Source organism: Myxine glutinosa, chromosome 5 (assembly GCF_964187855.1).
Source record: "Myxine glutinosa chromosome 5, kmMyxGlut1.1, whole genome shotgun sequence".
Classification (NCBI taxonomy): Eukaryota; Metazoa; Chordata; class Myxini; order Myxiniformes; family Myxinidae; genus Myxine; species Myxine glutinosa.
Genome location: NC_136265.1, coordinates 29,005,672 through 29,033,612, shown reverse-complemented (window position 1 = coordinate 29,033,612; position 27,941 = coordinate 29,005,672). Strand labels below are relative to the sequence as shown.

Below are 27,941 nucleotides of genomic sequence, written 5' to 3'. Positions count from 1 at the left end.
GGCACACCTGAGCTCCTCACCACATACAAGGCTTTCATCCGCAGCTCAATGGAATACTGTTCTCCCCTATGGGCCGGTGCTCCTGCCTCACACCTAGCTCGGCTTGACGCTGTTGAAACCAAAGCTTTCAGAATTATTGGAATCTCCCGCGATGAAGCTATCTCTGAGGGCCTTTCACTCACTCACCGCAGGCAGGTAGGTGGTCTTTCTGTCTTCTACCGACTCCTCTCCGGCCTTGCACCCCCAGCTCTCTCTGTGCTCTGTCCCCCAAATATTCCTACAGGTCGCACAAGATCTGCCAGCAACCCTCTGATGGTTAAACTGCCGAAATCTCGGCTCTCGGCTCTCTGCTCACCTTCACTCTTTCATTCCTCTTTTCTCCCGCCTCTGGAACAAACTCCCTCACTCCCTTCAATCCCACTCCTCCCTCCAGGTCTTTAAAACAGCTGTTCACCACCATCTCTTATCTTCCCCCATCCAAAACCTTGATCTTTTCTACCCCCGCTAATTCACCCCAGATCCACCTTGTTTGAAATTCCAACTTCTTTCCTGGAAGTCCTGGCAGTGTCCATATGTTTTATACCTCTCCCACCGCCCCCTTCCCCTGCCCCCCCCCAAAGCCCTCGCCCTCTCTCAGATCTCTCGATGTCTCCATGTCTCTCGGTCCCTGCTCTCAAATGTTGTGTTTGTGTCCTTCCCCCTCTCTCCCCATCTTGTCTACCGCTCCCGATGTTATATGTTTTATATGTCGGTTTGTCTCTGTGTGATTAATGTTCGCTCTTTCACGAGCCTCGATCTTGTATACAACAACAACAACAACAACAAAAAAAAAAAAGAAAAAAAAAAGTGGCCTGCAGGAGTGTTTGGGGGAGTGGCGTTGTTCCCATGACCTGACCCTGACCCTGGATAGGCCGGATCTGGATTCGGACCTGAACCAACACATATGACGAAACGAGATGAACCCTTTGTTATTATGAATGTTATTATTAATATTGTTAATATAAATGTTATTATAAATGCTCTGAGATCAACATCGGAGAAACTCAACAAACTTAAGGCCCGTATGAACCAACATCGTCGTCCAGCTCATGGAGAGGCTTTGAACCCCTGGTGTGTATACGCAGTTGCATGGTCACAGCTTTGATTACAGTCATGTGGTCATCTTAGTCAGAGAAAAAAGTAGTTTGCTCATGGTGTAAAGGAATCCATTTGGGAAAGAATTGAATCACCATTTCTCAGCAAAAGGAGTAGGTTGTGATTTAATCTACCATGGACGTGGGTCAAAATGGTTAGGGTGGCGGGCTTGAGATCCTAAGGTCCTGAGTTCGAATCCCATTCAGCTGTTGAATTAATACCAGGTAAGGTTGACTCAACCGGTCATCCTTCCAAGGTCAGCGAAATGAGTACCAGAGTACTGGGTCCTCTCTCAAGGAGGTTGGGGCAGGATTTGCAGTTTGGCCACCATAAAAACACCTCATTCCATAGCACACACAGTGGTGTCGGGATGGTGCTGAGGAGTCGCCCAAGGACACAGCGACATGCTGATCGAGCATACACTCCCAAATATATATATATATATATATATATATATATATATATATATATATATATATATATACTGTATATATATATATATATATATATACCCTCCATCTCCCTTTGGTGGTGGAGAAAAATAAATAAATAAAACCGCTGCAGCTGCAACACCGTTGGTCTTTGATCAGGTTTTGCACTAATTTTACAGTTTCTGCCATCCATCCACAATATCCGAATCACTTACTCAACTGATGAAATCCTGCCTCCTTCAATGGCTCGGTTCCAGACATGTCCAATCCCTCCAACCTCATTTGCCCCCACAATGATGACTGACAGCAGGCCGCAAACCATGACCAACGTCTGGAATACATCTGTCCACACAACAGCACGCAAGCCCCCCTGAAGGAGCCAGGGAAGGAGAATGGTGGCAAGTCAGCAGGTAGAAATAACCGTGTGCTGAATAAACTAATCGACCGCAGACAATAGAGTAACCATGGAAACAAAGTCCTTGTTAAACAAATATTTCAGCAGAAAATTTAAAGAATCAATTGATTAAACTTTATTTATAACAACATCATTAAATATTAACAAAAACAGAAAATATGTACAAACAAATAAAAATAATAATTGCTGTCACTCCCACTACTACTCCGACATGGCAACAGAGGGAGACGAGGAGGGAGGAGGCTCATTCTGCTGCAAAACGAAGGCGAAGTAAACAGCGCTGATTGCCTCAGAGCGTGTGCACACACAATAGCGGTTTGTGCTGCATGTTATCGACTTTCTTCATGAAAGCAAGACAGAAAGTCTAACAGCGGCGTAGTTTGGCTTGTAAAATATTATAAACCACAAACACATGATTAGCTTTTTAAACAGTCGTTAATGCTGCTCATAACATTAAACAAAGAAATTTGGAGGAAACCCGACATTCGTGAGGTAAGTTTTACTTACAGAACTGAGCGAAAATCTACTGTAATCTATATACCCCATAAGGGTTTGGTAAATAACATGACCCTTCCTGCCACAAAAGTGGCGTTTTTCATAGCGGCCTTTTGAAACCCACCAATTAAGGTTTTGTTTTGAAAACCACCAATGAAACCCAATTTTCCTGCTGTTTAACACGAAACTGAAAGGGAGGAAGCCTGAGTTGTGCTTATTTACCAAGCAGCTAGCTAGCGCTTGCCAAGCCAGTTCCTTAACAGTTTTGAATGACGTGCTTGCTCGAATGCTTAAACCACTTGGCGATCTCCAATTCACAAGAAAGTTGGTAAATGAACACACCCAATGTTCTTGAGACCCGACTATAGATCGACTGTAATCTATATATCCCAAAGAGGAATGATCCTTCCTGCTGCTCCCGTAGTGAGCGGGTGAACGAGTAAATGAAAATTCCGGTCGGTGGAGTCAGCCGTTGTAATGACATCATAGACGTAATGACATAGCGTGACGGCCAGACTCAAAACTGCCGCTACTTCAATATATTGAAGATATATTTAAACCTCCAGTAACTTTGCACTCACTACGAAGGAATTAGTGTTAAGATTAGATTTACTATAATGTTAACGTTACGTTATTATTTTGAAAATGATATTACTGTTACGGGGTCCTCCCCTATCCCCTGGTCTCGGTAAACCTCCGAAGCCCGAGAGGGTCCCCGGCAGAAAGATATGTTATCCTTGGTTGAAATTAATCAATAATGAAACCCTCAATGAAACCATCAAATGAAAATCAAATCAATAATGAAACCACACCAAGGGTTATGAACAAACAATAATATTGTTGCGGATATGGGATTTGGCCTCCATATCCGCTTGTAAATGTTCCCCTGTTCCCCCAATACGCCCCAACTATCCCCAATCCCCCATTCCCTAGTCCCATTGTCTGTAAACAACACTCTGTAGAACCGACCTTCCCCTTCTTCCCCCATTAAATGTCGTGCCCAGGTCCACCGCATCTCACGTAGACAACTTTCGGACCTCTTGCTAGTTATTCTTAGTCTATGTCAGTTAAGGACTCGTTTCCATTAATTCTGACTCTTCGTTGCACCAGAATGTGATTGTATGGCACCAGTAGTGAGTTTAGGACCTCCCCATACCTCCTCCCATCTTCCCCATGAAACAACAACTACAACAACGGCGTGCGGGGAGTGTGCGTCCTCACACCAGCTTGGTTAGCCGCCATTGACCATGCGCTCCGACGGGGTTACCACGAAGGGGCTCACTGTCAGCTCCTCGTCAAGGGCGGAGCCCGGTAACCCCCCGCACCCAATAAGAAGGGCGGACCGATTCCATCTGGGGCGGAGCTAACGAGCCGAGGGCGTGTCACTCCCCGCCGGATATACGCAGCTTACCGGACGTGACGTCAGATGCGCCTCAGCCACGAAAGAGAACCAAACGCGACCTCCGAGCGCTGTGACCTCCCTGCATCTACTGGACCGTACTGTATCCTGTCCCTGAGCCAAGACTGCACCTTCAGCCATCGACTACCCGCCTTTCCTTGCCATCAATCCCCGTGTGAGTCAGTCTTGTCCCGTTTATCTGTCGTCTGTCGGGACTAAGATAAGACCGTGTTTAAGTGCCCACCTTTCTATGCTGTCTCTCTTGTCTTTGTAATCTAACCTTCCGCAATATTATAACCTCCTCCGGAGGTCTTGAGAACCGTACCCCTGGTGTCGTGTCATTTTAACCCAGCCGTTGTGTCCTTTTCCTCAATTGATTTAGCGTAGCGCGACTCGGCCAACGTTCGAGTATAATCGGGTAAACTGTGCAGACGCGGCCATACCAAACCGCTCGGTAAACTAACATCCACAACCGCGTCTGTAACATTTGGTGTCGAGGAGTGGAATTCGGACCTGGGACTAAATTTATTAGGCCCAAATTTTGGAACACCAATTGTACCATTAGGGTAACATTTTGGTGTTGGGAAGTAGAATTCGATCCGGAGCGCGTTTCCCGCGCTCGAAATTATAACGGCGAAATTTGATTTTGTTTTTCGAAAATAAAAACCCGAATTTTGAAAGTCGCGCTATGGCAGACCAAGTCGGCTGGGTTCCGGTAGAGGAGAGTGAGGCAGGGTCGGTCCAGGACCAAATTGAGGGACGTGAGGAGAGCGAAGCAGCGAGGGTAGCAGACGCACAAAATGGCGCCTCGCTGGTCACGGCGACCGCGCCCGCGACCGTGGCAGCGCCCCTGGTGGATTCGAACCTTTTTATGTTGCAAATGAGGGCCCTTATGGAACGAATGGGAGACCAAATTGTGGGAATGAGGGCTGATAGTGAGCGGTTGGGGAACCGGATGGATGCTCGGGGTGAGCGATTGGAAGGCAAATTGAGGGACATGAGGGACGAAGCGAGGGGTACTGGTGAGGGGTTAGACAAGAAATTTGGGAGGTTAGACAATAATTTTGAGGAGTTAGACAAGAAATTTGGGAAGTTAGACAATAATTTTGAGGAGTTAGACAAGAAATTTGGGAAGTTAGACAATAATTTTGAGGGGTTAGACAACGGGATAAAAGAGGTGAGAAATGGGTTAATGGGGGTAGAAAACAGAATGGCCGCTCAAGAGAATCAAATGGAAGGGATGCAAAAGGGGTTAGAGGGGTTAGAAAACAGGATGGAAGGCAAATTGAGGGACATGAGGGACCAAGCGGAAAGGGAAGTTAAACAAATGGGGCAGCAGATAGAGGGGGTCAGAATGGGGGTAGAAACCAAACTGGATGCTCACAGGGAGGAAATGGAGCAGATGAGGGTGGCATCTGGGCAGGAGATGCAAGTGATGGGAGAGGAGATCAGAAGAGGTGTGAGTGAGGAGGTCGGAGGAGTGCGCGAGGAGGTGAGGCACTGTAAGGAGCACATGGAGAAGGAGGTGAGAAAGGGGACTGTAAAGTTACAAGGGGGCATAGAGGCCCTGACGCAGGAGGTGGAACAGCTGACGGAGGGACAAAAAGAACTAACGGACCAGGTAAAGAAGAACACAGCGGTAATAGGAGGGTTAAAAGCGACACAAAATGACCTAAAAAATGACTTGGTAGCGACGAAGAGGGAATGTCAGATGGTACGTGAGGGACTGACAACGAGGCTGGACGAGGTGATAGAGGTAATGGAGACGAAGGACCGGCAGGTGAGGACGCACCTGGAAACGGTCAAGGTAGCCTTAGAGGATGAGCTTGAGGAGACGTACCGGGGAATAAAAGAGGTGAAGCAGAAATTAGAAGAAGTGGAAGAAGGGGTGAGCGAAATTAAGAAGCGACGGAGAGGGGATAAGAAAGAGATAAAAGAGGAGATAAAAGAATTGGTCCAAAGTCTGTGTTTGGATCGTGATGATGTGCTCATTAACCGGATGAGGGATTCGCAGGTGATGGAGGAGAAGCGAAGAGGAAGAGGACCCGGTGTAAGTGGTGACCAATATGGTCGTGCGTATGATGCGCCAGGGGATTTAAGGAGCTTGGGGGTCGAGATGGACCCGGGTGTTCGTGAGAGGCTGTTGGTGAAGTGTGCGACAGGTCTGGTGTGCGAAAAAGGAGGTGTGCAAGAAAGTCCGACTCTGGGGTGTGTGAGGAAAAAGTGCGTGCCAAGGAGTGAGGGTGCTGGCGCGAGTGAGTCGGTCGTAGCGCGTGTGCGAGGGAGCACATGGAAGCGTGGTGTGGTAAGTGTTACAGAGGGTGTGACGGGAGAGTGTGCGCGAGAAAGGTGTGTGACGGATGGGTGCATGGGGAAAGAGTGCGCTGTCAAAGGCAAGGAAGAATGCACACCTGTGGTGAGTGTTACAGAGGGTGTAACGGGAGAGTGTGCGTGAGAAAGGTGTGTGACGGACAGGTGCATGAGGAAAGAGTGCGCTGTCAAGAGTAAGGGTGAGTGCGCTGTCAAGAATGGAGGTGAGAGTAGTGAGAGTGACAAGGAGCATGAGTTGGGTGTGACAGGTGAGCGAGGATGCACACCTGGAATGGAAGGATGCACACCTGGAATGGTAGAGCGTGAGTGGGAATGCACGCTGGAATTGGTAGTGAGGCACGTGGTTGGGTGTGCGAATGAGAGCACACCTGTGATTGTCACAGAGGAGGTGACCGAGGAGGGGGCGCGAAGAGGTGTGTTGGTGAGGTGTGCGACCAACGAATGTGTGCCAAAGTGTTCGGTGGTCAGGTGTGTGACCAAGGCTGTGAGTGGAATGAGAGTACCTGGGTGTGTAAGGAAAGGTACGAGGAGCATGGAGACGGCTGGATGTAGGAGCACGAAAGGGGTAGCGTATGCGTGTAAGAACCCAGGTGAAGCATCGACGGTAACCAGGTTAGAGGTTAGGTCGACTTTTAGCCGAAGCGGGCCCTCGGTGCGTGCCGGGCCTCGCTTTGAACGGCCGCGTCCGGGCTCCACTAGGCGGAGCGGGCGGCTGGATAGGAAGGGTCGTCATGGCGACCACTTTTTGTTAAGGCATTCCGGCAGGTCGAGATCGAGCCATGGGATGGCTCCGTGCCGAGATGGTGCGTGGGGTCTCGGGCCGGGTAAGCCCCCGTCCCTGCCCCGAATGCGGGACGTATCCAGCCGCTGGCACCAAACAACCTGCATTCATGGCTTGGCTTTACGAAGCCGGGCTTTGGACAGGTATTGGCGCACCGAGAGGCATTAGTGAGTAGACTGGGTGATGAGGATAGTGTTTTGGCCCCAAAATTAGAGAAAAACAAAATTTGATGATTGGCAAAGGATGGGCAGTAATGATTGGCAGATGAGTAGTGATTGGCAAAAATTTTGATTTGTTGAAATTTGATGTGCAAAATTGGTAGTGAGCGATGGGCCCGGTGGGTAAGGGGGGCATCCCTGCCACCCTTCCCATGGTGGGGCAAATGCACTAGAGTATGGGGTGTATGGCAGTGAAAACTAGCCCGGGTGGGTTAGGATATTGATAGGGCCCTAGAAGATGACAGTAGGTAACGTTAAGATTAGTTAGTGACTGATACCTGTAGTGGGGACGCAGGTAGATTAGTGTGGATTATAATGACGAGGGAGCGCAATAGTTTAAAGGGACGACTGGGAAGCGCAAGTTTCAGAAGGGAGTAGTTAGCTGAGATGATGCCGTGTGTGTGAGAATTGAACAGGTGTGAGAACTGGACAGGTGTGTGGAGCAGTGTATGAGTAGTGAGTGTGTGGATCAGCGCGAATGCGCTTGGGGAGAGAAGGGTGCAGGTGGCACCAGGTGTGAGAGCACAGGTGTGCAGGTACAGGTGTGTGGAGAGAGTTGGAGTAAGTGGTACGGAGTGGTGTGCATGGTGCGAAGGTGTGGATGGGGGAAGAGTGGACCCCTTTCACGGATACCCGGGGCGGGTAGTGTAAGTGTTAGGTAGAGGGTATAGGTAAATTGTGGTTGGATATTGGCATTTGTGGTGCGGTTGCAGAATGGTGTTGTGGATGGGTGCATTAGTGTTGTGGAAATGGCTGGGCGTGTAGCCTGTTAGTGTGTGTAGTTGGTTGGGCACTCCACCACTGTGAGGATGTCGGCCAGGTGAGGCCGCAGGTGGGCTCTGGGAGCCGGTAGTTGTGAGTGGGTGCCTGAGGATCCCGGGTGTGGATCGGGCAGCCCAGTGCCAGAGAGGGCACCGAGTGGGGAGAGCGCCAGAGGGCCTTCCCCAGGTAGTTAGGTTAGGGTAAGGAGCAGGTAAGCTCGGAGGCAACTGCAGTGGTGGAGGTGTGCAGGTGGGTAGACCGGCTAGGAGAGTTACACGTCGCAGCCCCGAAATTGTGCGAGGGCACCGAGAGATGAATCGGGGGAGTGAGACCCCAAATTGAAAAGCACCACAGTTGGCCAATGGGAATTGGTTTTTAGAACCCATAGTGTAAGAGGGCCAATGGTTTGGCAGGAGAAAGACCCCGGGTAGTGTAAAGTTGTTAAAGTCATTTAGGAAATAGTTAAGATTGATGAACCTGTCGCACCATACGCAGCCACTTACCTGTGGTGATGATGATGACTCCACACCTGTGTTTTCTTTGTTTTGTGTTGCAGGAAGTAAGGATTGCTGTGTGGATCTGTGAGACGCATCACGACGTGGATGAGACATTGGGGTGATTCCATCTCTCCCTCCTTAGGAGGGACTGATGATGAATTGGTAATGGCAAATTATGATGTTGAATTGGAAATGGCAAATTATGATGTTGAGTTGAAAATGGCAAATTTGATTGGTTAGGAGGGAGAGAAGACGAATTTGGTTTATGGGAGGAACGGGGAAGACAGTAGGGACGTTTGTTGATTTGTAAAGTAGATGTTTATGGGTAGTGTTGTGTTTTGTGGATACAGTAAGGGGTAAGGGAGGGGCCATGTAGGTTACCTGGTGGGGGGGGGGGGGCGTACGGTAGGAACGTACCTGTCTCACCTGGTTCCCATGTGCCCCCAGTGTGCATCACCTTGTATTGCGTGCACTTTTGCGCCCTTACCACCTTACTCACTTGTTTTCTTCTTTTGTCTCCCACCTCCGAGGATCTGGCTTTGGGGCAGAGAGAGAGGAGAGAGAGGTGCTGGCTCCGCAGTTGTGGGCCTGCACTTTCGCTGCTTGCTGCCTGGATCGATACACCATATGGACCGCAATTTTGGTGGCCACCCACAATGGACCGCAGTTCTTTTGCGGCCAAGCACCACCCATTGATGGACCTCTGGGTCAACGTGGCACCTATGCCAAACAGGTGAACCACTAATAGTTGGCCCCCTGACGGCCACAATAAGAAATGGACGCGGTTGGCGCCTTTCTTTATTTCGAAAGAAGCAAGAAGGCCAAGTGCACCACACGAAGGCAAGACCAGCGGCAGAACATCGGCCGGCTGCGACACCACACCATGATTACTAAACATTTTATTGGTGCACCGGATGGTGCTGACTGTGTGATGGGGTGGTGCTTTTGGTGCTGGGAAGGGGTGCTCTGCACATTATTAAAGGCCGTAAGGCCACAGAGCACTCGTGGGTTGGTGTATCGATGCTGGCATGCGTGCTCTCTCTATGCATAACATCTGCATGTGTTCCTCCAAAAACAGGTCCTGGATCGTAGTGTAAATAGCAGCGTAGTCTTGTAAATAATGCTCCCTCCCGGCTGTATGTTTAGTTTGCGAATTCTTTCCGCGATTCGGTTATCCTGTGGGTGTGTTTCTGTGAGGAGAAGGGTGCAACGTCGCAGGGGGACATATTTACTCATTTGTGAATATCTGTAAAACTGTCGCACTCAGGGTAGAGTTAATAGTAGAGGGAACTACATCTGAGTGCCACACTAAAATAGGTAAAAATTTATCGGGTCGGGACGCCCCGAGGGTAGAGAAGGGTGCAATGTTGCGGATATGGGATTTGGCCTCCATATCCGCTTGTAAATATTCCCCTATTTCCCCAATACTCCCCAACTATCCCCAATCCCATTGTCTGTAAACAACACTCTGTAGAACCGACCTTCCCCTTCTTCCCCCATTAAATGTCGTGCCCAGGTCCACCGCATCTCACGTAGACAACTTTCGGACCTCTTGCTAGTTATTCTTAGTCTATGTCAGTTAAGGACTCGTTTCCATTAATTCTGACTCTTCGTTGCACCAGAATGTGATTGTATGGCACCAGTAGTGAGTTTAGGACCTCCCCATACCTCCTCCCATCTTCCCCATGAAACAACAACTACAACAACGGCGTGCGGGGAGTGTGCGTCCTCACACCGGCTTGGTTAGCCGCCATTGACCATGCGCTCCGACGGGGTTACCACGAAGGGGCTCACTGTCAGCTCCTCGTCAAGGGCGGAGCCCGGTAACCCCCCGCACCCAATAAGAAGGGCGGACCGATTCCATCTGGGGCGGAGCTAACGAGCCGAGGGCGTGTCACTCCCCGCCGGATATACGCAGCTTACCGGACGTGACGTCAGATGCGCCTCAGCCACGAAAGAGAACCAAACGCGACCTCCGAGCGCTGTGACCTCCCTGCATCTACTGGACCGTACTGTATCCTGTCCCTGAGCCAAGAGTGCACCTTGAGCCATCGACTACCCGCCTTTCCTTGCCATCAATCCCCGTGTGAGTCAGTCTTGTCCCGTTTATCTGTCGTCTGTCGGGGCTAAGATAAGACCGTGTTTAAGTGCCCACCTTTCTATGCTGTCTCTCTTGTCTTTGTAATCTAACCTTCCGCAATATTATAACCTCCTCCGGAGGTCTTGAGAACCGTACCCCTGGTGTCGTGTCATTTTAACCCAGCCGTTGTGTCCTTTTCCTCAATTGATTTAGCGTAGCGCAACTCGGCCAACGTTCGAGTATAATCGGGTAAACTGTGCAGACGCGGCCATACCAAACCGCTCGGTAAACTAACATCCACAACCGCGTCTGTAACAATATATTATAAATCACACCGGAATCACGACACAAATAATAATAGCAATTCACCCTACAATCACTATCTTAAGACGTCAATCGTCAACGTCAATCACTATCCCCCCACACCACCTTATCTAGTCCTTTAACCCAAACTCACGGCACTCCCCCAATGTCTCTGTACCCCTCCAAGGCGAAGTCGATTCGCTCCAGCGATTGTTGGATCAATAAAAAACCACCTTTAGAGGCCATTTTTCCCCGTAAAGCGGGGGTTGGCCTTTTTCGGGAACCGTGGTTGTTGTTGGTTTTTTGGTCCCCTTTTTGAAGCAATGTTTTACGGCCGGATGCCCTTCCTGACGCCAACCCTTTTTGCCGCCTTTAACGACAAACAGGGAATTACCAGTGAACTGGTACTCAATTAGCCGACCTCGGAAGGATGACAGGCTGGTACCACCTTATCTAGTCCTTTAACCCAAACTCACGGCACTCCCCCAATGTCTCTGTACCCCTCCAAGGCGAAGTCGATTCGCTCTAGCGATCGTTGGATCAATGTCCGATCAAAATCAATTGAGGCGTGGACGATCGAAGCAACCCAGAGGTCACGTGGTCCAACACCCAGCAAAATAGCGGTGGAATGGAAAACCTCCCAAAGACGCGCTCCGACGTACACGTTTGCGGTTCAATCAGCGAGTCTCCTTATAATCCTCCAAAAGCCACTTTCTGGCACAGCCGTCCCCGGCAACCCACCGGGGAATAATGCCCGGCCGACGCGACAAAAACCCTCCTTCACTGAAGGCAGCACGCGTGGCGAAATGGCGGACGGCTTTCACTCGAGCCGGGGCTTCGAGGCAAGGATACTCCGGAACCTCAATGCAGATACCAGACTACGCAGGCTCCACAGCACTCCGGCGATATCCCCTATCGCACAAACTTCCTTTCAAGGACTCAAAGTTCACTCGCACTGTACGCTCGACCGCTCGGTACGGAGCTTCAACCAAGATCGTCTTTTTACTTCTCTCCACGCCTCTTCCTCTTCGCTCCCTCCGTCTTCCGGCTCACGATCTGATTTCCGGCCACATTTTTACCAGGAGCGCTTTTTAACATTTTCACCACAATAACCATTTCCTTTAAACAATAATAACCGCCGTTTCCTTTCCAACCCCGATAAGAATAATACTACATCACCAGCAAGGTTATAAGTGGATGACAACCACACCCACGGAAGGGCCAAATCCGTAACAATTACTAAAAAAAAAAAAAAAAAAAAAAAAAAAAAGCGCAGGCTAATTCCTTACTTCCGTGTTATTTGTACTGTACACCACACCCTTACTTCCGTGTTATTTGTACTGTACACCACTCGTCATTGATTCATGAATCGTACACCGCTTCAATCTTGAAACTTTGCAATAATGACAAAAGTATTGCAGCGTTACGATTATATTTACTATATTAGTGTTAATGCTATTATTATTATTATTACAAAAACAACACTACTGTATTAAGAAACCTGGGCTAATTTGTCCGAAGCGGCCTGAAGGTGAGGCATGGAGGCATGAAGCCTAAGTAAGTACTGTGTCGTTGGAAGATCCGTAACGTCTATGCTTTCGATATTTGATGGTGATTTTAACAATCGGTTCTTTGTGTTTCACACTGAATGAAAAACGTGAAGGGAGAGCATGGCAATTGTGATATACGACAGGTTTGACGATATATTCGGCCTGAATGACATTGGAATCAAAATGCCAGAGTGTGGCGTCAGCCGTTGTATGCCGTAATGACATCAGATGTAATCACATCACCATGTCATGTGACCAGGTCCTCAGCTCTGATTGGTATATGTTTGAGGGGACATACATACATACATATACAGACAGACAGACAAACACTGTTCTGGACTGCTTTGGGCTATGGGCTATGCCATAAAAATTCTCCAGGACAAAGAGCTCATGACGAATGAGGGGCAGCATTAAGCAAGGTATTACTGTACTTAGGAAGTCCTCTCTGCATATGCAGCATCCTCGATACCAAAATGACAGTACAACCTGGATTTCAAATAAACACTACCTCAGATCACACCCAGCTTCAGACGGCTTAGAGGTGAGCGCACGTTTATCGTGACCGAGGCAGGATGGTGGCTTGCCAAAACAGCTGATTACACAAAATGCAGACCGAGGTCCAAAGCATAGAGCTGCAGCACAAATGCCAAATATAAAAAAAAAAAGAAAAAAAAAGTAAACATAATTCGACTGATTATGCACTCGCCCACATAAAGTCTTCGCTTCCTCTAACTTTTACCTAGAACCTCAATGATCTAATCTGTACATGTGCATCATGGTACATGTACTTTGTTTAGTTCAAATCCCTACCTTGATATTTTTACCTAACTTAACCTCTGACCTCTTGACCCCATAATCTAATCAGTTAATCGTTGCGCCATTATACAGTACATACTTGTCCCATCTTTATACATAGTTTGACTTGGATACTTTCAGCTCTTCTCAGGTTATCGTGGAACGAAAACCTATCACGGACAGACGGAAGGCCAACCCGAAAACATTGCCAACTTCATCAGCGGAGGCATAACAAAATCGGATGTAAAATGGGGAGCGGTGCGAGGAGGGTTGAAATTAAATAGAGGGACAGCCACAAGTTTGTTGATCAAAATAACTCACCATTGTAGTGTATATGGTGCACACGCCTCCCAAAAGGACCACCGATAACCACACATTCAGGTTGGTTACTGTAGCAGAGGGAAATGAGCGTAATGATGAACAAAGACAACAAAACTACAATCACATCAACTGCAGGGATGAAAACCAGAGGACGCAGATACACCATGTAGGAAGACAGGTACACAACATCAACCTACCTGCATTAAGAGCCAAAGCAGGTGTGTACAAAACGACACCCATGTACACGACCTGTGAAGAACACGACAGGGAGAGTCACGTTTGCAAGAATGGCAACATCTACACCAAGGTGACAGTTTGGTACGAATTGGCAAGTGCTTATTTGGTCAAAACCAGAAGTTTCATTTCAGGGAACCAAGCAGAGTATATAGTGGCGGCCAAGAGATGAGGGCATAATGGCAAAGCCACGTGACATGGTGGCAATTTGTCATCTCAAAAGATAATAGCTGGTATCGCTGCTTGAGAAATACATCAATGTAGGGGAGAGGTGAGGTTAAAATAAAAAAATGAAACTACATTAGTCATTTGTTTTGTCTGCACTCCACAAAGGATCCTCTTTTTCACATTAAAATACAATATTGTCTCCCAAGGGGCCTTACAAATGTCTAAGCCTTCAAACTTTAACCACACACACACCAACCTTCATGAATTCTATTAATTTCCCCCATTGCGAATGCTTGTATTCCTTTTCTCAATCCAATTAGAGCATATGTAAAAATAAATAAATACAGTATCTCCAAAGGTATACCGTTTCTCACCATCATACCATTACTCGGGTTTGTGGTTGTGGTGGGGTTCATCAAGCCCCTCGCCCTCACACTTCCAAAACTGGCACGGTTGCAAACTACTACTGAGAAGTACTGTACTGTGGATCATGTGGATCGAACTTTCGCATTTCCCGGGTCACGTAAACTCTTTTTTTTGTTTTTTCTTTTAAGGTGAGCTGGTGGGGGGTTGGGATGCGAGTGAGTGCGTGTAGCTTTGTGGGGCGATAGGTTTGCATTACATGGTGGAGTGGTGAGCTGTTGTGGTATGGTCAGGTTTTGTGGAGATGTTGGTGTTAATGGTTGTTGGCCACTTCGCATTTTATTCCTTTCCATCCTATCCTTGACAATTGTATCAATTGTCCCTCCCATCTACTTTCTCAACAATCCTCTCCAAGAAGTTCTGTCGCTCAAGATTTTGGGTCTCACTATCTGCCATGATCTTTCTTGGGAAAACCACATTTCCAAGCTGGCCTCCAAAGCCAGTCGCCGACTGGGCATCCTCCGTCGTGCGAAGTCCTTCCTCGGCACACCTGAGCTCCTCACCACATACAAGGCTTTCATCCGCAGCTCAATGGAATACTGTTCTCCCCTATGGGCCGGTGCTCCTGCCTCACACCTAGCTCGGCTTCACGCTGTTGAAACCAAAGCTTTCAGAATTATTGGAATCTCCCGCGATGAAGCTATCTCTGAGGGCCTTTCACTCACTCACCGCAGGCAGGTAGGTGGTCTTTCTGTCTTCTACCGACTCCTCTCCGGCCTTGCACCCCCAGCTCTCTCTGTGCTCTGTCCCCCAAATATTCCTACAGGTCGCACAAGATCTGCCAGCAACCCTCTGATGGTTAAACTGCCGAAATCTCGGCTCTCCGCTCACCTTCACTCTTTCATTCCTCTTTTCTCCCGCCTCTGGAACAAACTCCCTCACTCCCTTCAATCCCACTCCTCCCTCCAGGTCTTTAAAACAGCTGTTCACCACCATCTCTTATCTTCCCCCATCCAAAACCTTGATCTTTTCTACCCCCGCTAATTCACCCCAGATCCACCTTGTTTGAAATTCCAACTTCTTTCCTGGAAGTCCTGGCAGTGTCCATATGTTTTATACCTCTCCCACTGCCCCCTTCCCACGCCCCCCCCCCCCCCAAAGCCCTCGCCCTCTCTCAGATCTCTCGATGTCTCCATGTCTCTCGGTCCCTGCTCTCAAATGTTGTGTTTGTGTCCTTCCCCCTCTCTCCCCATCTTGTCTACCGCTCCCTATGTTATATGTTTTATGTGTCGGTTTGTCTTTCTGTGTGATTAATGTTCGCTCTTTCACGAGCCTCGATATTGTATACATAAAAAAAAAAAAAAAAAAAAAAAAAAAAAAATTGTCAATCCTTAAAGAATTGTTCGGCCAGGCTACCTTAGTTCGGCTACCTTAGTTCGGCCAGGTCTCTAATCAGTGATATAATTCCTACCAACAATAAGTACTTTACAGTTTTTCTCAAAACACACCCTCATTGCACACTGCCAAACCTGTGTGAGAAATTGCTCAAATATCTTCTACTCCCACCCACTCTTACTTTTCCCCCCAATCAAAAAAAAAATACTTATAAGTAGCATTTTATGCCAATTAAAACGAATATGAATGAATGATCTTTTTAAGGCCATTTTCCCCGCTAGAGCAGGGGTTAGCCTTGCAGGCCCCATGACAATCATGGTTCCCTGTTTGAGGCAATGTTTTTTTTTTGGTTTTTTTATGGCCGGATGCCCTTCCTGGCGCCAACCCTTAGTCGCCTCTTACGATGCGCAGGGATACGGTGTACTTATTCTAAACCGGGGTACACACCGGGATCATTCATCCCAGCAAGCTGGTACTCAATTTGCCGACCTCGGAAGGATGACAGGCTGAGTCAACCCCCCTGGTGTTAATTTAGCGATCGACCGGGATTCGAACCCAGGATCCTAGGATCCCAAGCCGGCACCTTAACCGCTAAGCCAACACCAGGCTAAATTAAAGGACAAAAATATACAAAATCCAAACTGATATCAAAGTGAGGGGCATCATGGATGTTCAAGTCGGGACACACCATCTGAAAGATGAATACACTTGTTCCAGCAAGGCGAACAGTCCGGTTGAACCGCAGCTCCAGATACTAAGGAACGCCAGACAGACAAGAAAATCATAAATCTTTCAAAATGCAAAAACAAAATGTGAGATCTCTCCTCAATAATTAATCAATTAATTTGATTCATGGTTACAGGACAGCGAGCACATTATTTGTTCATTCCCCGCCATACTCAATACCCGGTGGGAGACGTGTCCTTGGTAAATAAAAAAAAATAAAAAAATCAGGACGAGTTACAAAGCAAATTGTCCATAACAGACGATGACATTCACTTCCTGCACAATAGGATCTCGGAGGTGAAGCATGGACCAATGATCAAAGTTAACTATTTCAGATCTCTTCACCTTGCAAGAACCGGACTATTTACACGATACATGGAGAAAGCATTTTAAGATGTTTTTCACTTTGGCCTATTAGTACAGCTGAGACAAAGAGAAAGGTTCCTCTGCACAACGAAAGACTTGGAGAACTTTCTCAGCTTGCCCAACAGGAAGATGCTCATACTGAAATATTCCCGACCATGTGGGTCGGTGCAAGGCCAGACTGAACGGGCGTTTGTTAACACAAATCCCCGATGGATCGCTACCAGTGAATGGACCGATTGTCTGGATTAGGGCGATTCCGCACGAGGTGTTTGGGACATTTAGACAACACTTTCCAGCCTGTTGACCATACAAATATGAAATGAATATCTGTTTTGTGGCAATATTATAGTACTACTACAAGACAATATAAAGCAATGTTCAAACTTTAACCTGGATATCAAAAGAAGAGTTAGATATAACTGCATTGTCAAAAATATTTTGCATTAACAAGTAAACAAGAGAAACATTTCCGAGAAAAATGTGCCGCACGGGACATGACCCTAAAAAATAAATAAATAAAAATAAACTTGCCGAATGTCAAATCTCACGGCCACATATGCTACGAGAGTTTTTCTAAATTTGAAGGGACATTAATGATATCCCAATTTGGTATCTGGTAATATTTAGAAATTTGCTGGATTCTATTTACGATGAATTTATAGACAATGTAACTTGATTTGTAAAAACTTTCAAAATTTGAAAGAAAAAAACACAAAAAACTCCCTCTCTGTGTGCGATTCCCTCTCCCTCTTTCGTGTGCAGTGTGCATGATGTGGTAGAGGGGGTGGGGGTGGGGAGGGCCAAAGGTTTGAAGCGTTGAAGTCACATTTTACATTATGTGGAATTACACATTACAAACTATTTCCCATGTGCACGGACATGTATCGATATATTATGTGAAGTAAATAAATTGTGTTGATTACATAATTTCTGGATCTGATGAATTGGCAGTAACCATTTTAGAAAACTATGTGAAGCATCTAACTCAAGATGTCCAAATGTCATACACGTCTATGTCCGTGGGTTTCCCATGGGTGCCCCACTATTTTTATCATGTTCTAATATGGAATCGCCAATTCGTTACTTCTGAACACCGATGGGAAGGCCATATCTGGGACTTGTGAATACATGGGCAAGTTTAAAATGATATTTGTAATTAATCATGTTGGGAGTGGGGTGAGGGGGATTTGCTGCGGGGTGCTGTGAGGACTGACATAAATATATTGCTCGTTTGGTTTTGGGGCCACGAGAAATTACACTACATTTTTGCATCCATTACGAAAAGTTAAAGCATGCATGTCTGTTTTTATCTTATTTCTCCGAAATAACCTCAGAGTGAGTCCAGGTGTCTGGTCGTCTGTTAACATTTGACCAAAACATCTCCCAAACTACCCAACTGATATACACCACCTATAAAGATGGCAAAAAGAGAAGGGAGAGGGAGGGCTTCCCCAAATATTGGTATTTCATTCAAAAGTCTTCTCAGAAACCACGAGACAGATGCAAACCAAACTCGCCACAAGGCATCGGGACCATGCCCCATTTGCCCCAACCTCAAGTTGTGCTCCTGATGGCCATATCTCCCTTGGAAGGGGAGCCACAGGCCCCCTCCCCAAATCCTTCATTTTCACTAAAATATCTCCACAAATACCTGAGCGATACAAACCAAATTTGGTACAATCCATCAGGACAGCAAGGTCTCGTGGGTTTTGTGGTTCCCATCTGGATCCGCCCCCTATAATAGCCTGAAAAGGAGGGCTTCGCCTCAAATTCAGGTAATTTATTTAAGAATCTTCTCAGACACCATTGGGAAATAACCGTTAGTCCCTCACTGGACTATTTTTTTTATTTAATATATTCACTGCAGCTGCTAATTTTATCAACTGGAAATGATAGGAAATCAACACCTCTCCGTCTCATCCACAGATATTTGTCATATTTCCTATATTCTTGAGTCTGATTTGCATTCAGGAACAGAGTTATGGTTAACCATTTTGAAATTACCACTCTTTCGTCGAAACGCTGAAAACTGTTTAAAAGACAATTTGAATTAGATTTTGCGTAGTTGAGCAAAACTCAGTCAGCGCAAACAAACAGCGTATGCACAAAAGGCCTCATTTGGGAGGACGGTCACATATTATTGACAATAGTCACATATTGTCTCAAAATATTGTGTATAAAAAGGGTCGGCAACCTCCACAGAGTTCAACAAATGTTTGCACGATCCTGTACAACGAAATGAGGTAGTTTGGCTCATCGTTGCTGTGTTGCACTATAATAAATAAATAACCACCTTTAGAGGCCATTTTTCCCCGCAAGCGGGGGTTGGCCTTTTTCGGGAACCGTGGTTGTTGTTGTTTTTCTGTCCCCTTTTTGAAGCAATGTTTTACGGCCGGATGCCCTTCCTGACGCCAACCCTTTTTGCCGCCTTTAACGACAACCAGGGAATTACCAGTGAACTGGTCCTCAATTAGCCGACCACGGAAGGATGACAGACTGAGTCAACCCCCCTGGCGTTAATTCAGCGATCGACCGGGATTCGAACCCAGGATCCTAGGATCCTAAGCTGACACCCTAGCCGCTAGCCCAACACCAGGGCCCCAAGTTGCACTCCCAAGTTAATTTTTGCTACAGGTGTAAAACACAAATTCCTGGGCTCAGCTCAGATGTTTGTTTGAAATGAGGTGAAACTCCATTTTATTCCACAATTGGGTTTGAGAATGGTTTTTTGGGACTCAGTCTATCGGAGGCCTGTATTCGATATCCGAGTGCTCGCACGTGGACCGTGTTGGTCCTTAATGAAAACCATGCCATGGCCAAACTGTTGGGCAGTGGCCTCTTGACAAAAACACAGCTCGTTTTGCTTTTGCATCTTCTGCTCTATCTTGCAATGAAATGGATTTTCCCAACTACCACCATTCAAAGGCTGTCAAACAGTGAGGTTCAGGTAGCACCAGACCAGGTAAACCAACAATCAAGAAAGTCATCGTGCATCAAAAGTGAAACATACCTGATAAGCGCTCGTGATGCGCAATCGGTAAAAAATCGGAACAAAAATGTGGGCCGGTATGAGAAGGCCCAAGAAGTACGAGCAACCGAGCAACCAATACTCGGTGCCGTTGTTGTAGATCTCCGCAGGCGCACCCAGAATTGCCACCGCAGACTGGAAGGTGGCGAGTAGCGAGAGCGCGAGGGGGAATGCAGTCATACGCCGGCCGGCGAGCAGGAACTCCGTGGTGGTGCGCTGGCGACCACCACTGAGCGCGTGGAACACGCCGATGGCAGTCGAGATGCAGAGCATCACCACGAACACAATATAGTCCACCGATGAAAATAGTAGCTTCGCCATGATACGTGCACCACAACGAGAGGAGCTGCCCAGCTATGTGCTCAACAGTGGGTAGGGCCACCCAGCAGGTCTCGATGCAGATCGGTCGCCCCTTCTCCCCGTTGTCCAAGTGTACGTCTATTAGCAGCAAGGCTTCATGGACGAGCTGGATACACGACAGGTCAACGCTCTAGTGGGCCGAGGGAGTTTAAAAGGGAAGACAAAATAAAGGGGTGGAGTAGTTAGGGGTGGAAAGACCAAAATCCAAGACAACCGATGGTCAATAATAATAATAATTTTAAAAAAGGCAAGAAACCCAAAATAAAATAATGAAATATAACAAGCAGCCATGAGCCCCTAAAGAAAAAACAAATACACATTATTACTTCATACCTACAGCAAGTATAAATAATGTGAAAAACATTCATGGTAATTTGCAGTCCACCATTTACCACAACCAACACGGTGGTGGACTGATCGCAAACGGGCAAGTGGACCCTCGTCGAGGTTCGATTCCCGACCAGACGTCAAACTGGCAGATTGGTGCTCCGCAAGCAGGGTGTTGCAGTAGAGAAAGATAAAGAAGAAGAGGAATATGAAGAGCAAGATGAAGATAAAGAAGGACTATAAAGAGCATGATGAAGAAGATGACTATGAAGAGGACTATGACGCGCAAGATGAATAAGAAGATGAGGAATAAGAGCATCAAAAAAAAATCATGATCCCTGCAAGGAACTGCAACGCAGGCCATCAAACTCCATCAAGCCTGTGCAACAGCTGCCAACCTATGGTTGTTTGTCCATGCTCTGTTCTTTTAACCCTAATCCTAACGACTCGGCCGGGGTTTGAACCACCGACCTTCCAGACTCAGAGCGGACACTCATCACGCCCCCATGGTGTCGAGACGTTCAAGATCCCAGTGTCCTTCGACAAAGAGGAGGCACGTTATCGCCGGGAACAAATGACAAAATCCTTCCAAATCTCTAGGTCATTCCCCTTCCCACCTTTTGGGGGTGCGAGGACTAGATCTGTGCAATATTAATGCTAAATCCTGAACGGATTTTTTTTTAAATATAGAGCACACGAACCAAGTTATGGAGACGGTTGCCATGGCAACACAATTCAACCAATCACAGCCATTTAATGTCACGAGGAGATGACGTCTCCAACATGAAAACGAAATGTTCAACGGTTTTTTAAATATCGGGTACATAAAAATATATGGACGGATGATCGGTCGGACGGAGCTCATTTTAATGACCTTGACAGAAATATTTTGTCAGCAAAACAACGTTTTGACCACCGGCAGCCATTGATTGGTAGAACAACGTCCGCCAGAAGCAGACGAGTTGGCAACGCTGTTCATTAAATAAATAATAAATCATCCACCATCTCACGTACAACGTCAACGGAGCACAAACAACCAACCGCACGTGTTCACCCGCACCGAGCCACGTACAGTAAGCGTGACCCGGGCGGGTCACGTGACCCGGACGTACAGTGCGACGGGAACCTTGCGCGCCCTTGCCGCGCCCGAACAAGGCAACAAGAAACGTGAAGAAGTAAACCATTTATATACCTATAAATCGATATCCCACAGATCGAATCATATAACCTGAGGAAAAACACGCTCGAAACGCGATTTGGTGACCAAACAAAATGGTACCCCCACCTGTGAGTGTGAGGCGCTAATCCTTACCTGAGGCCGCGCTTGCAAAGTTCATTTAAATTAATTAATTCGCTGGACACCTGTGCGGTCTTACCTGTAAAATAATAAGCACAGGTCCCGCACCGAGCCTTCATTATTCCGCTGATTTGTCACCTCAGGAGCGCCGCGCCGCGTCTCGCACCGCCGTCATCATGATCATCGCACCAATCAGGAATCAACATGTGATGGGTCCTTCAAATAGCACTCGGGACGACACGGTGCGACCGCGGGACCTGAAGCTCACCTGGATCAGGAGCTAACAGACACTCAAACCCCCCACAGATCATGGGCGATGATGGTTGTGATTGTTTCATTGAAATCGTGTGTGTGTGTGTAGTTTCAGAGAAGGGCGCACATACCTATTTTGGGGGGTCAACCTCCGCTCCCATCGCCGTAGACCCCCTCAATGACGGCAGCTTTTGATGCGACCAATACACCTTCGTTAGGCATCAGATATACAGCTTGTGGCCAAGTTTCATCAAAATTGTATGTTTGGTTCAAGCGATAATGACTGAAGTGTTTATGGACTCGCTCACTCACTCACGGACACTGCTCGATCGCCATATTAGCTCACCGGGACAAAGTCCAGTTGAGCTAAAAATAAGTAATGTTGTTAACTAGTGAGTACAAGTGCTCACGTCTATTAATTACATACTATTGGACGCTGAGTACGTCTATTAATTACGTACTATTGGACGGTGAGTACGTCTATTAATTACATACTATTGGACGGTGAGTACGTCTATTAATTACGTACTGTTGGACGGTGAGTATGTTTATTAATTACATACTATTGGACGGCGAGTACGTCTATTAATTACGTACTATTGGACGGTGAGTATGTTTATTAATTACATACTATTGGACGGCGAGTACGTCTATTAATTAGGTACTATTGGACGGTGAGTATGTTTATTAATTACGTACTATTGGACGGTGAGTATGTTTATTAATTACGTACTATTGGACGGCGAGTACGTCGATTCAGTAAGTACAATTGGACCGTGAGTACGTCTATTAATTACGTACTATTGGACCGTGAGTACGTCTATTAATTACGTACTATTGGACCGTGAGAACGTCTATTCATTACATACAATTGGACCGTGAGAACGTCTATTAATTACCGACTATTGGACCGTGAGTACGTCTATTAATTACGTACAATTTGACCGTGAGCACGTCTATTAATTACGTACTATTGGACGGTGAGTACGTGTATTAATTATGTACGATTGGAACATGAGCACGTCTATTAATTACGTACTATTGGGCGATGAGTACGTCTATTAATTAAGTACTACCAGTGAGATTCCCGTGCTATGCACGGGTGGGAGGCCAGAAGGAAGCAGGCAATGCAGATACGGCAAATGACAAAGCATGAAACCAATAAATTCCACATTCCTGTAGCACCTTCAGTCGCACGTCAGACATGGACAGCAGGTTCGTGAAGGACTTCCATGAAAAACGTACCCGTTCGCAAACAAATGGGTACGTTCACGTATAGAAACATCGATCGTGGGTCCGTGGCGAATCTGCATTAAATAAGACCAGTTCTCTTTGTTAATCCAGTTGGCGGTTTCTTGCAACTTCAACAATGAACACGGTCTGAAAGACATAAGAACAAACATAATGATCAGTAATGATTAAGAATCCTCTATCTCCCCCCAAGTCTTTGGCATGGAAAATATAAGTGTATAACAAGTATGTGTGTCTTTTAGCATGACAAAGACTGAGAATATGAAGAACATATGTAACTAACTTTGAAGCGAATTGAAAAACTGGTGAACCAGAAACCAAACACAATGTCAGTAATGGTCAATGCCAGAATCACATGTCATAGTCAGAGTGGCAGGCAGGCTTGCTCGTGCTTCGGCCGGACCGTCTGGGTGCAGCAGCTGGTTTGTCAAGCGCAGGGCGTGTGGTAACCGTATTGGGTTTGGGACCACTGACTTGAGGAGGTGACATTGGAGGCGCTGCACTCATATGCCGAGTTACCTGCGATGACTTAGCCATAGATGGGGATGTAGCATCATCAAAGAGCTGATGGCGGCCAGGAGGGCTCCGGTTGACCCTGGGTGATTCAACAGGAAACGTAGCAGGTGGCTGCGGTGGAGTGGCGTCAGAGTTGATGGTGGGATGTTGCGGTGGCATTGGACTAGTAATGGATGGGCCACAAGCCTCCTTGTGACTGGACGGGGTTGTGGTGTGCACAATGCATGGGTGTGGGATGTTCTGCCGAACCATTGGTCTCTGCACTCCAATATCACCATCGATCGTCAATCTTGGTAGGGGCGTTAGCACAGGAATGTACTTTCGCAGGAATTTCCTATTGCGAGTAACCCTTCCTGAACCGTCAACTCTTACCACATATTGATCAAACTGGCGAACCTCGATGATGATGCCGGTTTTGTCCCATTTGAGGGGGTGTGGCTCGGTCTGATTATGGATGCGAACACAGTCGCCGACAACAAGGGGCAAGAGTCTCTTGGTATGTTCAGACCAGCGCTCAGCGTCTCTCATGTGGCGGTTGCGAAGTGCTTCCTCCCGAGCCTCCAGAGTCCCACGCCAGGTGTTATGAGGTTTGTATCTGCCAGGTGGTATTGGGATGAAGTCTCGAATTGGGCGGCCAAAAATGCACATCGCTGGAGAGAGTTTTGTGTCTCTGTCTGGAGTATTTCTATACTGGAGCAGTGCACGTTGGAATGCATCGGTATCAAGGCCTCCATTAGGGCTAGTGTTGTCCATGAGAAGACGCTTCACAGTCTTGACACCAACTTCAGCACGGCAGTTGCTATGTGGATAAGCTACTGAGGAGAGTCGATGATGTACACCCCAGTCCTTGAGGAATTGACGTGTAGCGACAGCTGTGAATTCAGGACCACCATCGGAAGCTAATTCATCAGGGATACCAAATGTGACAAAGGTATGTCTTAGGCAAGCGATGAGTCCACCTGCACCATGTGAGGCTCTCTCAACTATCGGCCAGTTAGAATACCGGTCGACCACTACCAAGTAGTTGCATCCTTTGTAGTGAAAGTAGTCGGCACACATGCATTGGAATGGATAATCTGGAGGTGTCAGAGGAGTGGGTGGTGCACTTGGATTGGAGGGCGCAATCCGATTACAATGGTAGCACCCAGCACGAAGGGCCGCAATGGCCGGGGCGATGCCAGGCCAGAAGATGGATGACTCGGCTCTCGCAGTCATAGAGGTGACCCCTTGATGGGCAGGTGCAGAGCGGCGAACACCTCATCCCTGAGATACGGTGGTATAAGGACACGATCCTCGTAGAGTATGACACCATCAACTATATGTAGACTATCTCGAAATTGGAAGTATTCACGTAGGGGTCCAGGGAGCTCATGACGGAATTCAGGGATACCTGACTCGATAAGGTCAACAAGGCTCTGCATGTTATTGTCACTCGCTATTGCGGTTCGAACCCTGTCCCATGTTACAGATTTGAGGGTGAGTGAGGCGAGGGAGGACATAGCAGACGTGGAAACATACTCGTCGGGGGGTTTCTGGTGCTGAGCTACGTAAGCCACTCAGGAGGGTTTTGGAATGCGTCAGGATGATGGGTGTGGAATCAATGGCCGCCATATCGTCAGTGAAGGTCAGTTTCACAGGCTCTCCAGTAGGGTGGCATGAGATGCAGTCTGTGGCGCGATGTCTAATCCCCGGCACATGGACCATCCAGAACCTGTATCGCAGGGTCTTCTCCTTCAAGTTCCTAAGTCGAGCATTAGAGATATCCTCAAGACTTCGATCATTAAAGATCCTGAGCAGAGGTTTGTGGTCAACAGCGATTATGAGGTCTTCACATCCCAGAACAAAGTATCTGGCCTTGTCTAGGGCATCAGCAACTGCTAGGGCCTCACCCTCAACTGGTGCATAACGTGATTCAGCAGGGTGGGTGAATCTGCTGCCAACGAGTGTGATTTTCCATCCTGTGTGACAACAGAAGGGTTTTATGTTGGTACAGGTACAGTGTTTCTGCAGTAGCCAGAAGCCAATGCCAGTCTTGGACCAGTCTGTAGCGAGGCACGTGGGCTTGCTTGGGTCGAATATCCAGACACTCTCCTCGATCTCACTGGCAATGACAGCTTTCAACTCTTCAAATGCATCTTGGAGGTGCTCATCCCACTTAAACGGTGTACTAGGTTTAAGTAGTTGCCGGAACGGCAACATCTTCTCAGCCATACTGAAGGCGTATGACACTTGATTGACAAGTCCAAACCAAGAACGTACATCTGTGATGTCCTTGGGTGTTGGGAAATCGAGGATCGCGCGTAGGTATTTCCTGCAAGGACGGACACTATTGGGAGTTATTTCGAACCCAGCAAATTCCACTATATCTTCGCCAAACACAAACTTGGCAGGGTTCAGGGTGATTCCATTCTGTCCACATGTGTCAAGCCACTGAACAGCCTGGAAGAAACTGTCTGCCAGCGAGTCAGACCATAGCAAGACGTTGTAGCGGTTACCGCTGCATGCACACAATCGCCTTGCACCGGCCAGAACACGGCCAGACGCGCCTCTCCCGGGCATGCCCGGACTCACTGTTCCCGGGCATGCCCGAACCTCCCGGGCACGCCCGGTCTCGTCTTTCCCGGGCATGCCCGCTCTCGCCTTTCCAGGGCTCGCCCAGAATGCCCGAGCATGCCCGCTATCGCCTTTCCAGGGCTCGCCCAGAGCATCCGGGCACGCCCAGCCTCGACTTGCCAGGCCGCAACCAAACACGCCCGGGCAGGTCCAGACTCGCCTTTCCAAGGCTCGCCCTTGACACCCGGGCATGCCCGGTATAGCTTTTGCCGGGCAAACTTCCCGACATAGATGTGTATATATATTGCTGCCCGATAAACGGGCTTTTGTCAGAATACCTGAGCTGTTTTGTTTCAATAAAGCAACTCGGACGAATTCCGTCTTTGGTCGCGTCAATTCTTTCGAATCGCGTTGGAGCGCAGCTCCTTCAACGTCATCAACGCATTTGGTCTTATTGGGGATGTCAGACACGATCACGTCATAACGTCTTGTATATCCATCGCCAGACGCAATATACCCTTGAGGGGCTGTTTTATAGCGGTATCTACCCCAGGGTGTGATGAAGGTGGTCAGGTGCCGGTCTTCTTTGCAGATGGGCACGCTGTGGTAACCGCTCCACGCATCAAAGACCGTCTTCTTCTTACCGTTCGGAACCGATCTAGCCTGATGAAAGGGTGATGGCGTGTGATGTGTTTCCCATGTAGCATGGGTGTTGAGGGCCTGGAAATCAACGGTGCAGCGTGGCTGGTCATTCTTCTTTGCACAGACAACCATTCTATGGCATCAGGTGAAGGGTTCGCCAATGGGGACTGGTTCAAGCACACCCAACTGTACATCGTGGTCTATCCCAACTTTGACCACATCCCGCCAGTGTAGTGGGACTGGTACCGGTGTGTGGTGTGCCACTGGTTCAGCATTAGGATCCACCTGAAGGAACTGCGCTCCAACGCGAGTCGAAAGAATTGACGCGACCAAAGACGGAATTCGTCCGAGTTGCTTTATTGAAACAAAACAGCTCAGGTATTCTGACAAGCCCGTTTATCGGGCAGCAATATATATACACATTTATGTCGGGAAGTTTGCCCGGCAAAAGCTATACCGGGCATGCCCGGGTGTCAAGGGCGAGCCTTGGAAAGGCGAGTCTGGACCTGCCCGGGCGTGTTTGGCTGCGGCCTGGCAAGTCGAGGCTGGGCGTGCCCGGACGCTCTGGACGAGCCCTGGAAAGGCGATAGCGGGCATGCCCGGATGCTCCGGGCGAGCCCTGAAAAGGCGATAGCGGGCATTCCCGGGAAAGACGAGACCAGGCGTGCCCGGGAGGTTCGGGCGTGCCTGGGAACAGTGAGTCCGGGCATGCCCGGGAGAGGCGCGTCTGGCCGTGTTCTGGCCGGTGCAAGGCGATTGTGTGCATCCAGCGGTAACCGCTACACACGCCCCTCCAGAATCGACCTGCACCGGCAGGGTCAATTTAAGGGTGGTCCGGATGACCCGGCCGAAGCGACCCCTGGAGGGTCGTGGGGAGGGGTCCGACGTGGTGGTGGGTGGTCGAGCGGGGGGAACTGTGGACGGGGGGCGGCCTCGCCGCGGAGGAAGGGC

At 48.0% G+C, this 27,941-nt stretch overlaps 1 protein-coding gene across 10 annotated transcripts in view; it reads right to left on the bottom strand.

Annotated features, from left to right (window-relative positions):
- LOC137412266 (sodium-dependent multivitamin transporter) overlaps positions 1–22,386 on the bottom strand; it is a 50,996-nt gene extending 28,610 nt beyond the window's left edge. For 2 of the 10 annotated variants that reach the window (XM_068097521.2, XM_078777782.1), the window contains exons 1-6: positions 21,856–22,372; positions 19,775–20,258; positions 16,361–16,426; positions 13,710–13,761; positions 13,513–13,580; positions 1,781–1,935 (exon numbers count right to left, since the gene is read on the bottom strand). In XM_068097521.2, the coding sequence (XP_067953622.2) occupies positions 1,781–1,935; positions 13,513–13,580; positions 13,710–13,761; positions 16,361–16,426; positions 19,775–20,113 (680 nt within the window). In that variant the 5' untranslated portion in view covers positions 20,114–20,258; positions 21,856–22,372. Of the gene's footprint in view, positions 1–1,780; positions 1,936–13,512; positions 13,581–13,709; positions 13,762–16,360; positions 16,427–19,774; positions 20,283–21,353; positions 21,465–21,493; positions 21,550–21,855 lie in introns of those variants that run through there. The other 8 variants (XM_068097518.2, XM_078777780.1, XM_068097517.2 and 5 more) reach the window with 7 other exon arrangements.
- Between the last annotated feature and the right edge of the window lie 5,555 nt (positions 22,387–27,941).